The 14,053-nt window shown below is 38.8% G+C and overlaps 2 protein-coding genes across 3 annotated transcripts; both read left to right on the top strand.

The window, feature by feature from the left end:
• Nucleotides 1-436: 436 nt before the first annotated feature.
• slc48a1a (solute carrier family 48 member 1a) lies at nucleotides 437-3,277 on the top strand. Its single transcript, XM_026333610.2, has 3 exons — nucleotides 437-1,027; nucleotides 1,600-1,767; nucleotides 1,933-3,277. Exons 1-3 carry the CDS (start codon nucleotides 898-900, stop codon nucleotides 2,067-2,069), a joined length of 435 nt encoding a protein of 144 aa, XP_026189395.1. The 5' UTR covers nucleotides 437-897; the 3' UTR covers nucleotides 2,070-3,277.
• A 1,014-nt stretch (nucleotides 3,278-4,291) lies between these two features.
• On the top strand, nucleotides 4,292-13,788 carry LOC113145786 (solute carrier family 26 member 9). Of its 2 annotated transcripts, none has more exons than XM_026332864.1 (20): nucleotides 4,292-4,416; nucleotides 4,585-4,724; nucleotides 4,852-4,962; nucleotides 5,110-5,285; nucleotides 5,388-5,552; nucleotides 5,645-5,797; nucleotides 5,940-6,022; nucleotides 6,117-6,264; nucleotides 6,341-6,454; nucleotides 6,598-6,675; nucleotides 6,785-6,880; nucleotides 6,981-7,087; nucleotides 7,190-7,259; nucleotides 7,344-7,436; nucleotides 7,543-7,683; nucleotides 7,849-8,088; nucleotides 11,133-11,187; nucleotides 11,513-11,649; nucleotides 12,634-12,687; nucleotides 13,567-13,788. In XM_026332864.1, exons 1-20 carry the CDS (start codon nucleotides 4,292-4,294, stop codon nucleotides 13,726-13,728), a joined length of 2,448 nt encoding a protein of 815 aa, XP_026188649.1. In that variant the 3' UTR covers nucleotides 13,729-13,788. The 2 variants fall into 2 exon arrangements, with proteins under 2 accessions (XP_026188649.1, XP_026188650.1); XM_026332865.1 differs by having other exon boundaries at nucleotides 12,797-13,612.
• Nucleotides 13,789-14,053: the final 265 nt, after the last annotated feature.

A 14,053-nucleotide genomic window follows, 5' to 3' on the forward strand; every position in this document is an offset into this window, starting at 1 on the left:
GGAATGAACTACCTGCCAGGTACCTCGACCTCTCTCGTTTTGAAGCAAATGGAAGTCACAATAGAGTGACTTGATTTAGGCTTGTTATTTTTACAGCACTTTGCATGAAATTATTTCAAAAGTAAAAACTATGCATGGCACCATTGTTGAAAGTATCCTCTCATTACATTTAGTGCCTATGATGTCTGAACAGTAGCCTAGTGAAAATAATAAATAGCACCTAAATATTAGTTAAGATGGTTTTGGCATCAGAGGTCTGAAATGGCTGTTTCTCTTTCCTCCGCTAGGGGCGGTATTTCAGTTAGAAAGGGGTTTCCTCTGTGCAAAGATATATGAAGTGTAAGTGATAGATGACTTTATAATAAAAGAATGTTAAAAACAGCGCGAGTTTTTCGTTTTTTCCGCTGACAACCCGATTTTAGCTTTTCACTTTTGTTGTATAACAGCGAAGTATCTGTTTATATCAGTAACATCGATGAATTGTGTTTCTTTAAGATAACGTGCTGAAGACCGGGACTCAGGCTAGTGGTGTTTTCTCGGTCATAGCATGCCATCTTTGTCGAGTCTATCAGATAAACACAGCCTTCATATTTTACTGCCGCTTGTTGGTTTAGCTAACTAGTTGCGAGTCTAAATGTGCCATCGGTGTAGGTGTGTAGACAAAGCACATTTTTAGCGATTATTTTGTGGAAGGTAGTTGTGCTAACAGTGGTAGGGGCCGTTTTCTATGCTCGTTCAGCCGAGGGGAGCTCTTCTCCTGTCGGTATTATCCAGGATATTACATAATGTGGCGGTAAGCTGTTGTTGTAGCTTAAAAGCAGCCCGTTTTTTTTTTAAATACACCTTTATCTGTCGCACTTGTTACTAACCTTTGGGTAGCAGAAGTTGTGTTTTACAATGGGGATCAACAGGGTCTACATTAGCATTGGTTATAGCACGTTTGGAGCCGTGGTTGGACTTTCAGCTTTCTTGGTCTGGAATATCGCTTATAAACAGCCATGGACGGCGGCGATGGGAGGCCTGTCAGGTATTTGCACATAACCTTACTGTCTTAGCTGCTGTCAGACTAAACACCGATGAGCACTGACCTACTTCACACAGTTTTGGAGCATTGACAGAATCTGAGACTGGCTAATCCTTATCCAAGGCCTACACCCTCAAACATCACTGTATGTTACTAACTGCAGCATGTAAACCTCCGTATTTCTCTACTAAATGTTTGGTCACTTATTAGCAGACATGTATACCAACACCATATATGTGTAATAAGTAAACATGGGCTGATTTATCTGTCTTAGCTGTATGTGATACATCAGTCAGAGCTAAAATGATAAATCCATTGCTAGAAAATGAGATTTTGCCCCAAGCAAACATGTCACATGTTCTGTTTGTCTGTCATTTAACCAATTTTCTGCTTTTGTTTTATTACATAGTTAACTGAATTGTTCCAGGTTTTGAGGAAAATAAAGTAATATATCATCTTTGGCAGTTGGAAATCATGCTGGGTATTTTTACCCTGTTTGGATGTACTGTCATAGCTTTGTTGGCTTGATTTTAAAGTCCCTTGAGTGACTATTGTGTGTTTGTCTCTTTTGACAGGAGTTTTAGCGGTGTGGGCTCTGGTTACACATGTCATGTACCTGCAGGATTACTGGCGCACCTGGCTCAAAGGGCTGCGGTTCTTCATCGCTGTGGGTGTGCTCTTCTCAGTATTGGCAGTGGCTGCCTTCATCACCTTCCTTGCTCTCGCCATCACACAGAAGCAATGTAACCCATCTTCTACTGTTTCTAGTCTAAAATGATAATATACTATAGAATAATAGAGAATAATATGTTTATATGTTAATGTTTATTATGAACAACTCATGTGCACATTGAATCAGAGGATTGATTTCCTAATGCAAGTGTACACTATCTGTTCTGTCCAAATAGCTCCTACTGACCCAAGGAGCCTCTATCTTGCCTGTGTGTGGAGCTTCCTGACGCTGAAGTGGTCCTTCCTCTTAGCCTTGTACTCATATAGATATCGCCAGGAGTTTGCAGACATCAGCATCCTCAGTGATTTCTAGTCAACAGTGATTTTATAGACTGCAATGGACTTTGAGGGGTTTTAGGCTGCCACCGGGGGCTGGTCTAAGAGCTTTTGTGTCAGACACGGCTAGATTAAAAAGTCATCTGACTTTTACCACATGGGGTTACACTTGTTTGACAAACTCTGTAGTTGCATCATAACTTGTTCTCCCTTTTGTAATGACCCAGATACTATGTTCGTGTACTGGGTCATGAGTTGTAAACCTCTGAAGAATGGAACTGTTCAAGGCTATTTAGGAAGAGACATGCAGGTTGATTTGAACACAGATTTTATCTTGGGTTTGTTTAATATTAAAACAACTGAAGTATGAAAGGAAATCCCCACCATGACAAGCAGTTTATTGAAATGAAAGTGAAAATGCTATCAAAGTGAATATCCTCTAAACCAAAACTAAGCCACCTACCTAAAGCCACTCTGCTGATACTAGTCTATATTAGTGCTTGATTGTTTTTACCCAAATTAGCTTTTTGATAGCAGCATTTCTGAACTACATAATATTTATATATTCTGCTACTTTATAGTGTCTGCAAAGTTGGGCTTTTAACTCTATTTGTCCTCAGTTATTAAGCAATTGAGAAAACAGTTTTAAATTGAATCACTGATTTGAATAGTTGCACACTCATTTATACCTTTTGTTTTTTTTAAAGAAAGTAGTTACAGGTGGGAAGTGTACTTTTATTTCTCACATCATGTTGTTTTTCACTTGATAAGAACCAACTGGTTGAGTTGTATATCTCCAAAGAAAAGGCCTTCTGTGGGATTAGTGCTTTTCATCATTTGTCCCACCAGAGGGAGACCTATTTTTTTGTCAAGAGTCTTTGAAAGTCCTGACATTCCTCTTTAGACAAAATGGATCTGATTAATAATTGCACTTTAGCCTTCGATATTGATGCCCTTGTTTTGCACACAAACCCAGATACAATGGAACAGTCACATTTTACATGTTATCGTCTGTTGCATCCTTTTTAATCTTGAAATGCACTATTTATATGTCATGTATTTTAGGTAGTATGATTTGTGTAGGTCAAGTTAAACTAGGCTTCGTAAGTAGTTTAGCTCCAGCTTTAGCTCATTCAGTCGTTTACCATAAGATGTGTAAAATAGTATTTTTGTTATTAAGAGAATGAATGTGATGTTACATGTGTATAGAAACTGATCTCATTAAATATATGCATTTACTGTTAATTCTGTCATACTGTCTCTTTGGGGATTTGTAAGTAATTCAGCCACGTTTTTCAGTGCCAGGGCTTTTAAGATTTTCAGTGTTAAGCTCCGCCTAAAAGGTGTAGAGGGGGTCTTAAGCTCAACTTGATAAGATATCAAACAAGTGAGCAATACACAATACATGCCTGCAGACATCGTGCTTCAGCAGAAAGGTATGGTGTTTTCACACTTTCTGCGTTGATATTAATAAATACAGAAATGCTTATAACCAGACTGATCACACTTGGGGGTGAAATGTGTTAACCTTTTACTTACAACTTAACATTTGATCGCAGAAATCTGAACGTTGGTATATGTTAATATTCCTTTATAACAAGATTTGAAATGAGTATGCGCTGTTTTGTCAATGAGGGTTCTATTAATAAATAGTGAAGGAAAATTTGTTTTAACTCCAACTTTATATCAAGTTATTTCTTCTTATTATTCAATACAAGGTTTAAAAGTTTATCAGCTTCTAACAATGTGACAGTTGTTTGACCATCGGTTCAAGCAGAATGATAAAAATGTTCATGTTTTGTCATTATTACCAATTTTGTTCTATAATATGCAGCGTGGTATACCTAATTTAAAAAATGATGTCGACTTGTTTTTCTGCATGCAGTGTGGAAGATTATTGAGGACAGGGTGAACTTGTGTGTGCTATTATTTACCTGGTGCTCTACCTGGTCAAATATTTTAGCAGTGCACCAACCATTTGGCTGATCCTTCACCCTTCAAGGTTAGATTAGGGAAAATAGGGACTTGCGATTCTCAAGATTAATACGAAGAAAACGTTTACAAATATCATTTTCTGATCACAAGTTTTAAAATAAAAGTCTTGGTTTTGTTTGATGATAAAAATGGAAGTAAGCACTTCACTTGTGCTATTGAAGTTAATGTAACAGTAATGCTGCCTTGACTTAATTATAGTAGCAATGGTCTTTACTAGTTTATTAGAGTGTTTATGTCTTTAATAAAGCTTACTATACTGCAGCCATGCAGCAGAACCGCCCACGTTATGTGGTTGACAGGCCGGCATATAACCTCCCAGACTTTGACAAGGAGTTTGACAAGAAGAGTCGACAGTTTCCTGTTGGAGAGAAAGTGAAGAAACTCTTCAGGTACATATAGTCAACTTCTGCTACATTGCATACACAAACTCACCTCTGACAAGCTTATGTCGTGTTCAAACAGCCTGTAGCTATGGCTCAATATAAAGTTTAGACAGGTGGTATGGACTTTTTTAAAGTAACAACTAAACCAGAGTTTCTCATGTTTGTTTCTGTCAGATGCTCTGCATCTAGGCTGAAGGGCTTGTTATTTAGACATCTACCTGTACTGACCTGGCTTCCCAAGTACAAAGTAAAGGACAACTTGCTGTGTGATGTCATTAGCGGGGTCAGTGCTGGTACCATTCAGGTACCCCAAGGTCAGTCAACCCTCTACTCTCTCTGATGCCTCTGAACTGGCTTGTTGCTGCAGTACTAGCTCCAGTATAGAGCATGTTATTGTGATTTATTGGACTGTTATTAAAAAAAAGTTTCTGTTCTTTCCAGGCATGGCTTTTGCCCTCCTGGCAAACCTCCCTCCTGTCAATGGTCTCTATTCCTCTTTCTTCCCCCTAATCCCGTATTTCTTCATGGGCACTGCTCACCAGATGGTCCCAGGTAAATCACAGTGATTTTTCTGCGGCGATTTCATGTGATGACAGTGATTAATGCCATAGCAGTGCAGATCAGCTTCACTCAGCCTGATTACCTAATTTGCAGTATGGTCGAGAAAAAAAGTTGTGACACACTGCTATCTATGTCCAGGTACTTTCGCTGTTCTCAGCATTATGGTGGGAATCGTCTGTCTCAGGCTGGCCCCAGAGTCAGACTTCAGTCATTTCAATGCCACTCTTAATGCTACAATAGTGGACACAGACAGGATGAATGATGTTCGGCTGGGAATATCTGGAACTCTGGCTTGTCTCACTGCAATCATACAGGCAATTTTATTATTGCAAGCTCAGTATTTTACGCTGAAATTACAACAAAATGTAAAGTTTAATCTGAAACTGATTCACTGAAAACTACATATGTCTGTGCAGATTGGCCTTGGCTTCATGCAGTTTGGGTTTGTAGCCATTTATCTGTCAGAATCCTTCGTCAGAGGCTTCATGACTGCTGCAGGATTGCAGATCCTCATCTCAGTGCTCAAGTACATCTTTGGCATCAAAGTGCCACCTTATAGTGGCCCGCTGGCTGTTATATATGTAAATGACTCTTTTATATATGATAAAAAAAATATCAAATGACTGTGGCTGATTTGCCAGTAAAATATGAAATTTTGATATTTTTCTCACAGACTCTTGTAGATATTGTAAGTGGCCTTCCTGATACCAACATAGCATCATTAGTATTTGCTCTGGTCAGCAGTGTAGCTCTGATTGTTGTGAAGGAGCTGAGTGCACGCTACCGTCACAAACTGCCCTTCCCCATTCCGATGGAGATCATCATTGTAAGTCATTTATTGTTTGTCATTTCTACTCAGAAGAACCCTACTTCAATTTTTGCTTTATTTTATGTATTGTGGATTGTTTGTCGCGCTAGTAACCAAGAAGAGGCCGATATTGGTAATTGATCTGTATGCCTGTACACAGGTGGTAGTGGCTACAGCCATCTCAGGTCCTTTACATCTTCCAGAAATCTATCACATGGATATAGTGGGAGAAATCCCTTTAGGGTAAAGCATATATCAGCATAAGTATCAATCACTAATTAAAAATACTTAATACTCAAAACTCTATTTTGATTTGTTTCTTGTCTCTATTTTCCAGATTCCCAAAACCAGTTTTGCCAACAGTGAGTCAGTGGGAAGACATGCTGAGCACAGCTTTCTCCCTGGCAATAGTAGGTTATGTCATTAATTTGGCAATGGCCAGGACTCTAGGAGCCAAACATGGCTATGACGTGGATCCCAACCAGGTAGAAAAAGTGCATATCTTTTTCTAGTTAATTTTATTCCATTTTGTAAATATTCCATATATATATGCTTGTACAGGAAATGTTGGCTCTTGGCTGCAGCAATTTCCTCGGGTCCTTCTTTAAGATTCATGTGATCTGCTGTGCCCTGTCTGTAACACTGGCTGTAGACAGTGCTGGAGGAACATCACAGGTGAGTGCTATATCAACTTTCCAAGGTACTGCAACAATAATTTACTTTGCCTGTTTTTTTTAATAGAGACACACAGCATGGACTACAGGAAAATAATATTTCAAACTGTCATCTGCTACACCTCTGTTGCTGCTCTCTTATAGTTTGCAAGTCTATGTGTGATGCTGGTTGTAATGGTTACTATGCTTGCACTAGGAGCCTACCTGAAACCATTACCAAAAGTAGGTAGACATAATATAATAACACAGTACCTTGATAATAGTACCTTGAGAAATTATACAAAAGTTTTAAGTAGAAGGAGAAAAATCTAAGTGTATTTTGTTTTGTCAGTCAGTGCTTGGAGCCTTAATTGCAATCAACCTGAAGAACACACTCCTTCAGCTTTCTGATCCCTATTTTCTGTGGAAGAAGAGCAAATTAGACTGTGTAAGTTAAAGCTGTGCCTCATATAGGCAATATTACAGTACACTGTGATGTATTTTTTTATATGTTTTTTTTTCTCATTCTGTTGTTCATTTTCTTCCAGTGTGTGTGGGTTGTGTCATTCTTGGCCACATTCTTTCTTAGCTTACCTTTTGGAGTGGCCATCGGAGTGGGCTTTTCTATCCTGGTAGTGATATTTAAGACACAGTTGTAAGTAAATTCCCTGCAAAATGTAAATGTAAAGCTACATTTCAAAGATAGTGCTTGTAAAGCATATAATGCTAATTGAGCGCTCTTTTTTACTTCCGGTAGTCGTAATGGTTCGACAATGGTTCAGATTATGGATACAGGCATCTACAAAAATCCAAAGACTTACAGTAAGGTAAACAAAATATTCTTTTGTATTTTTGTTTTTCCACATGATGTCAAGGGAAGTATATTTCAGTTTTTTGTAATAACTCCACAGGTCATGTCAACAACAGGTGTGAAAATAGTGAACTATTGTTCGCCACTCTATTTTGCAAATGCGGAAATATTTCGTCAGAGGGTCATCAAAAAGGTACAGTTAACAATTAACCTCTTTTGCTGTCTCTCAAGGTTAGGTAGGTTTGAATGAATGTGTTCATGCGGCGCATAAGTGTTTACATAGGCATGTTTGTGTCTAGACTGGTCTAGACCCTGGCAAACTCATTCTTGCCAGAAGGAAGTTCTTAGAGAAGGAACAGAGGGAAAAAGTAAAAGAGGAGAAAAAGGACAAGGAGACTAAAAAGAGGAAAGCCAGCTCTTTGATTAACATGAAATCTCAGGTAAGATCAAGTGCACGACTGTTGAGTTGTGTACTTTAACAGTCACGCCACATAGCCAGAACAACATATAAAACCTGTTTTGTATTTCATATGAAAAATTATATACAAAATACAACTTGTGACCTTTTCTTGACACCTTTCTGTATGTGTTTCCTCTAAATCTAGACCATATCTCAGATTGAACTGCAAAATGACTTTGATACGAGTGATGGCAGTGCCAGTAAACCTGACCTTCCCACCAGCTATGTCAACTTCCACTGTAGTGACATTGAACTGGGAGAGCCGGAGCCGCCCAGTCCTTCTGCTGTCACACTGGACTTCCAGCCCATGCCCTTCCACACCCTCATCCTCGATTTGGCAGGGGTCTGCTTCATTGATCTAATGGGCATCAAAGTATTGATAAAGGTCATAAGCTTGTTTGCAATACCATTAACGGATATATATTGTAAATTTTGGGGTAGTGAAACATATATGCCATACATCCAACAAAAAGCAAAAGAACCGGGCTCAGTTTGGGCGGCCATCTGCCTTGACCGGTTGGGGTGAGTGGATAGAGGAGAGAGAAAAGAACAGCAACAATAAACAACAAATAGACACTGCAGGTTGGTGGGGTCAATAACTGCACATCAGCGATATACAGCTTCAGGACCAGGGACACCGGCAGAAGGTACAGAGAGAGAACAGAGAGAGAGGGAGAGAGCACAAGGTTAGTGACATTCAATGGTGGAATATACATGTGAGGTGGGAGGAGAGGAAGAGAGGGGAAGAGAAGGGAGGGGAGGGTTAGGGTAGGGGAGTTCAGTGCACCTCCTTGGTCCTTGGGCAGTCTAGGCCTATAGCAGCATAACTAAGGGATGGTTCAGAGTTACCTGAACCCTAACTATACGCTTTGTCAAAGAGGAAGGTTTTAAGTCTAGCCTTAAAAGTACAGAGAGTGTCTGCCTCCTGAACCTAGACTGGGAGCTGGTTCCACAGGAGAAGAGCTTGATAGCTAAAGGCTCTGCCTCCCATTCTGCTTTTGGAAACTGTGGGAACCACAAGTAGACCTGCACTCTTGAGAGTGCAGTGCTCTATTGGGATAATATGGTACTATGAGGTCTTTAAGGTATGAAGGAGCTTGCTCATGAAGGCATTTGTATGTGAGAAGAAGGATTTTAAATTCTATTCTGTATTTTACAGGGAGCCAATGAAGAGAAGCTAATATAGGAGAAATATGATCTCTCTTGCTAGTTCCTGTCAGGACTGTGGCTACAGCATTCTGGATTAACTGGAGGCTTTTTATGGAGATACTGGGACCTCCAGATAGTAATGAGTTACAGTAATTTAGCCTTGAGGCTAGACTGGGCTAGTTTTTCTGCGTGATTTTGAGACAGGATATTCCTAATTTTGGCAATGTTGCACAGGTGAAAGAAGGCAGTTCTAGATATTTGTTTTATGTGTGAGTCAAAGGACATGTCCTGGTCAAAAATAACTCCAAGGTTTTTCATAGTAGTGCTGAAGGCCAGGGCTATGCCATCTAAAGTAGCTATAATTTTAGAAAAGCTATTTCTCAGGTTTTTAGGCCCAAATACAATAACTTCTGTTTTCTCTGAATTTAAAAGTAGAAAGTTACTGGTCATCCAGGCCTTTATGTCAGTTCAACATGCTTGAAGTCTGGTTAACTGGTTTGTGTTAATAGGTTTCATAGATGGATACAGCTGAGTGTCATCTGCATGGCAGTGGTAATTAAGAGAGTGTTTCCTAATGACATTGCCTAAAGGAAGCATGGACAGGGTGAACAGAATCGGTCCTAGCACAGAACCTTGTGGAACTCCATAAGTAACTTTTGTGTGTGTGGAAGGTTCATCGTGGCCATGAACAAACTGGAATATGTCTGATAAATAGGATTGGAACCATTTTAATGTTGTTCCTCTGATACCAGTCACATGCACCAATCTCTGTAATAAGATGTTGTGGTCAATAGTGTCGAATGCAGCACCAAGATCTAGTATAGAAACAAGTCCATTATCTGAGGCTAAGAGAAGATCGTTGGTGACTTTTAACAGTGCTGTTTCTGTACTATGCTCTAAATCCGGATTGAAAATCTTCAAATAGTTCATTCCTGTGTAAGTGGTCTGATAGATGCTAAGCAACAGCTTTTTTAAGGATTTTAGAAACAAATGGTAGGTTGGATATTGGTCTATAATTAGCCAAGACTCCTGGATCAAGACTAGGCATTTTGACTAAGGGTTTGATTACTGCAGTCTTAAAGGCCTGTGGTACGTAGCCTGATTCTTGAGATAAATTTACTAAGTCTAATAAAGATGAGTTAATTAATGGCAGGGTGTCTTTAAGCAGTCTAGTTGGGATGGGGTCTAAGAGACACGTTGATGATTTAGATGAAGCAACAACTGATGTAAATTCAGAGAGATCGATGGGAGAGAAGCAGTCTAAACATAACTGAGGTCTTACAGATGATTCAAGAGCTACTGTAGTAGAAGATTCATTTATTGCAGGTATAGGAAGCATCTGCTGAATTTTATCTCTAATAGTTGTGATTTTATTTGTAAAGAAACTCATCAAGTCATCACTGCTGAGAGCTAAGGGAACACTGCGCTGTGACTTTTTGTCAGCCTGGCTACAGCGCTGAAAAGAAACCTGGGATTGTTCTTATTTTCCTCTATTAGTGATGAATAGTATGCAGTTCTGGCTTTACGGAGAGCTTTTTTATGTTAATAAACTGTTTTTCCAGGCTAGATAAAATTCCTCTAAATTTGTGGAATGCCACTTCCTTTCCAGCCTTTGTGATGCCTGCATTAAGGTCCGGATATATAAATTATACCATGAGGCTAATCTCCTCCGATTCACTAACTTCTTTTTCAGAGAGGCCACGGTATCAAGGTTTCACGCAGTGTGGCTATAGCACTGTCAACAATATGATCAATTTGGTAGGGAGTGGGATTGAGGCAGCTGCCCTCCACTGTGTTGGCACATGGCATAGATGGAAATAAAGATGGAATCATTTTATTTCCAATTAGCAAAGTTCTGACTGAAAAGTTACTTAGACTTAGCTAATCAAAGTAACTGCCAATTATAAGAGCATGATTTGACATTTCAGTTTCTGACGTTGAAAGACTCATGCTACAGAAACAAACTAACAAAATGTCTAACTTAAATGTAATTTTAAATGAAAAAGGTATGTAAGTAAAAATGACACCAGCCAATACTGGGTTAGCGTTAGCGACCATTAGCACTCCTCCCTACTAGCAGACAAGTTAAAGAAGCACCTTAATAATAAAATGGTTCTGTTTTTTATACAAATCTAGTTTTAACACAGAAGCTTCAAGATTAAAACCTGGAGTTCCTTGAGGAACTTTTGTATGAGAGAATTTTTATTTTAAATTGTTGACACTGTGGGTGGACACATCTGAAAAAAGTCTCTTTTTTTTCTCCTTTATTTTCCTACACAGATGAACTCAAACTATGCAAAGCTGGGCATTAAACTCTACCTGGCTAATGTTCAAGGTAAAATCTGAAATGGCTGCATTCACATTTGTTGGCTTTACTGAACAGTTGGCATGGCAACAGAGACCTACACTAGTCCCACGCTTCAAAATATTGAGTTGTGGAGGATGCTTGTATAGTACAAATACACTTGGCAAAAGCTGCACATCTTTTGATTCCCTGTGAAATAAAGGGCGAGCCGAATTAATGGTAATTTATTATCACTGATTACTCTTGACAAATAGTACAGTTACTGTTTATGTCTTTAAATACCACATCAGGTAAATCAAAGAGTTTCACTGTGTGCAAGTCCTTATGTGATACTTCTTTGCTTTCCCCTATGCAGCTCAAGTGTATGAGGAATTGGAGGCCGGTGGAGCTTTTGAAGACAGCAGTATTGCCCGTAGTAATCTCTTCCTCTCTGTCCATGACGCCGTTCTGTTTGCTCAACACACCTCTGGTGAGAGGCGTGTGTCCCTAAAGGTACTGTAGGCCCCAAAACCCCTTATCATACAAAATCTTTTATATAACATCACAAACAGTACAAGCACATGTTGTTTCAAGAGTTTAAGGTTAGGGATAGCCTATAGGGAGATATTAAGAAAAGCTGGTATTATATTAAGTACAAAATCCCTCTTTTTACCACAGTTTGTCCGTTTCAGCAAGAGTAAACAGAATTATCAGATAGTGACACAGTAAGTACCATAACGAGGAAAGTTGCAAGTTACATCAAGGTCATACTACGTGTTGTATGCTGTGCTCGTCTGTTTTAATTCTGTATCTCAATGTCATGAGTCATGAGTCATGAGCATGGGAAACTTTCCAGGCATCTAACAGGACAACTTTAAACATCTAATATACACCCAGTGGTTCACAAACAAATGCAATCCAATACAACTGTCTGACTGAAAAGTCTACTTTTATACCTATAAGCTTTATTTTGTTTTTGTTCTGTACTGCATTGTATTGTAGTATTGTTTGTAATAGTCTGCCTCTATTATGCAAACCTGTAAATAGGGAGGACTAACAAATTCTCAGTATAGTCCAGTACCATGCTACCATTAATTATGACCTCACTTGGGTTTATATATTTCAGACAATGTTAACAAAAACTGAACATAAAAAGCCATGAAAATGGTAGAATTTTTTTTTTGGCAGCTCTTTTGTGTTGGTTTACAAAACATAGTTTCAGCTGTACCTAATAAAACAGCCCCTTGACTAAAACAATGTTGTAAAATATCTAATTTATGAAAGCAGGTTACATATATGTCATCATTTTAAACTCAGAGACAAAGTAGTTCTTTAAAATAAAACATTTTACAGACTATAACGAGTAACATTAACTTTTAGATGTGATCATACATACTGAAGCAGAACATATTCTTCTACCAGTCTTTATATTTTATAAGGAGTAAAATCATGTCACTGTTTGACTTCAAATGTGTATATTCACTTTGCTGACTGCAGGTGGAGAAAGTGAGACAGGAACTTGCCTTTAACATCAGTGAGGATCTGGAGCAGGTACTGTCCAAGCTACTTTTCCCAGTCAAGCTGAAAAAAAAAAAAGTCTAACTACTGTTAGTTATCAAGAGCCATTACTCTACTTCTAAGAACAGTTTTCTTTTTACAGGAAATGTTTTGAACGTTGATTACAACATTGAAGATAAGCTGAAGACAAACGCAAAAGATTCTAATAATAATCATCACTGTAATTTATGTAAGTTTTGTGTGGCCATGTGCATCTTTTTGCTCAATATCAGTTATCCAAATAAAAAGTTTAACTTTGTGACAGTAATCAGCGGTGAACTCCACTGATGGCATGGTAGATACCAGTGCAAAAGACTCCTAGAACAAGTGCTGAGCAGATAATGACGGGAACCCCTCCCAATAACAGTGCAGTGAACCTGCTGACTGTGCAGCCATACAGAAGTGGTACTGTAATTAACTGAGAGTGTTCATGGCCACAGCTGTAAGGTACAGCCAGCTGAGCAGCCTGGCTAAGTCCCTGTGGAGGCAAGACACTGAGAAAGGCTTAACACAAATGAAAGGAATACACTACATCAGCAGTTTCATGTCTTTGTTGCCTTATAAACTCTATTGTGGACCACAGTCTCCATCATTTTTTTTCACAACACAGAACAAACTTACAACAGCCAAAATAACTCTTCTAATTGTTGCCAGTTGCATCACTGGAGTGGCTGTAACAAAGAGAAATATGTGGGCCAACTAACTAGTGTTTGTGCAGCAGGTGCTTAAAGGCCTGTAGTGTCTAGCCTAGCAGCAGGCTGACAGTGGTGTTGGTATGCCGGTAATGCATGAATGAATTTATGACGCTATTAAGAAATCATCCGAAGGTATTCTGGCACACATCTGTTCCTCTGCACCCCATCCTCTCTGCAGCAAATTGGCACCACTAGTGATTACAAGGTTTCTATGGCCATCAGCTTTAATTTGGAGCTCTGGGAAAGTCTCTCAGCACTTAATGTGTTTTTGTTTAATTTCATCACCTGCAGCTCATTCTTCTCCTGTTTTTCTCCCTCATTGTTTTTGGAGTATCTGTAGAAGCCCTTTGCTTGGAATTGATTTAATTAATATGAATTAGTGAAATGTTCTGATTGAAAGCATTAGTTTTGCCATTGTTTGTTATGTGGTTATGAACCTTTATGCCACTCTGCTCTGGCTTCATCATCTTTAAATGACTGAATGAATGGAACTATCTTTTCACATATTCTTTCCTAGTTACACGTATATATGCTAATTCTAAGCAGTAGTTCAGTATGAATCATGTTCATCCTCATCAATAGTAGCTCCTGATACTGATATATATTTGGGGTAAAGAAATCTGAAGTGGTCTAGGAGCTCATTTTCACTTTTTCCAGAAGTTGGT

Source organism: Mastacembelus armatus, chromosome 7 (genome assembly GCF_900324485.2).
Source record: "Mastacembelus armatus chromosome 7, fMasArm1.2, whole genome shotgun sequence".
Classification (NCBI taxonomy): domain Eukaryota; kingdom Metazoa; phylum Chordata; class Actinopteri; order Synbranchiformes; family Mastacembelidae; genus Mastacembelus; species Mastacembelus armatus.

Coding starts and splice junctions, on each gene's coding strand:
- slc48a1a (XM_026333610.2), top strand. CDS start 898: ATGGGGATCAACAGGGTCTACATTAGCATTGGTTATAGCACGTTTGGA. Junction 1,028..1,599: donor GGCGATGGGAGGCCTGTCAG/GTATTTGCACAT, acceptor CTCTTTTGACAG/GAGTTTTAGCGGTGTGGGCT. Junction 1,768..1,932: donor CGCCATCACACAGAAGCAAT/GTAACCCATCTT, acceptor CTGTCCAAATAG/CTCCTACTGACCCAAGGAGC.
- LOC113145786 (XM_026332864.1), top strand. CDS start 4,292: ATGCAGCAGAACCGCCCACGTTATGTGGTTGACAGGCCGGCATATAAC. Junction 7,088..7,189: donor GTGATATTTAAGACACAGTT/GTAAGTAAATTC, acceptor TACTTCCGGTAG/TCGTAATGGTTCGACAATGG. Junction 7,260..7,343: donor ATCCAAAGACTTACAGTAAG/GTAAACAAAATA, acceptor ATAACTCCACAG/GTCATGTCAACAACAGGTGT.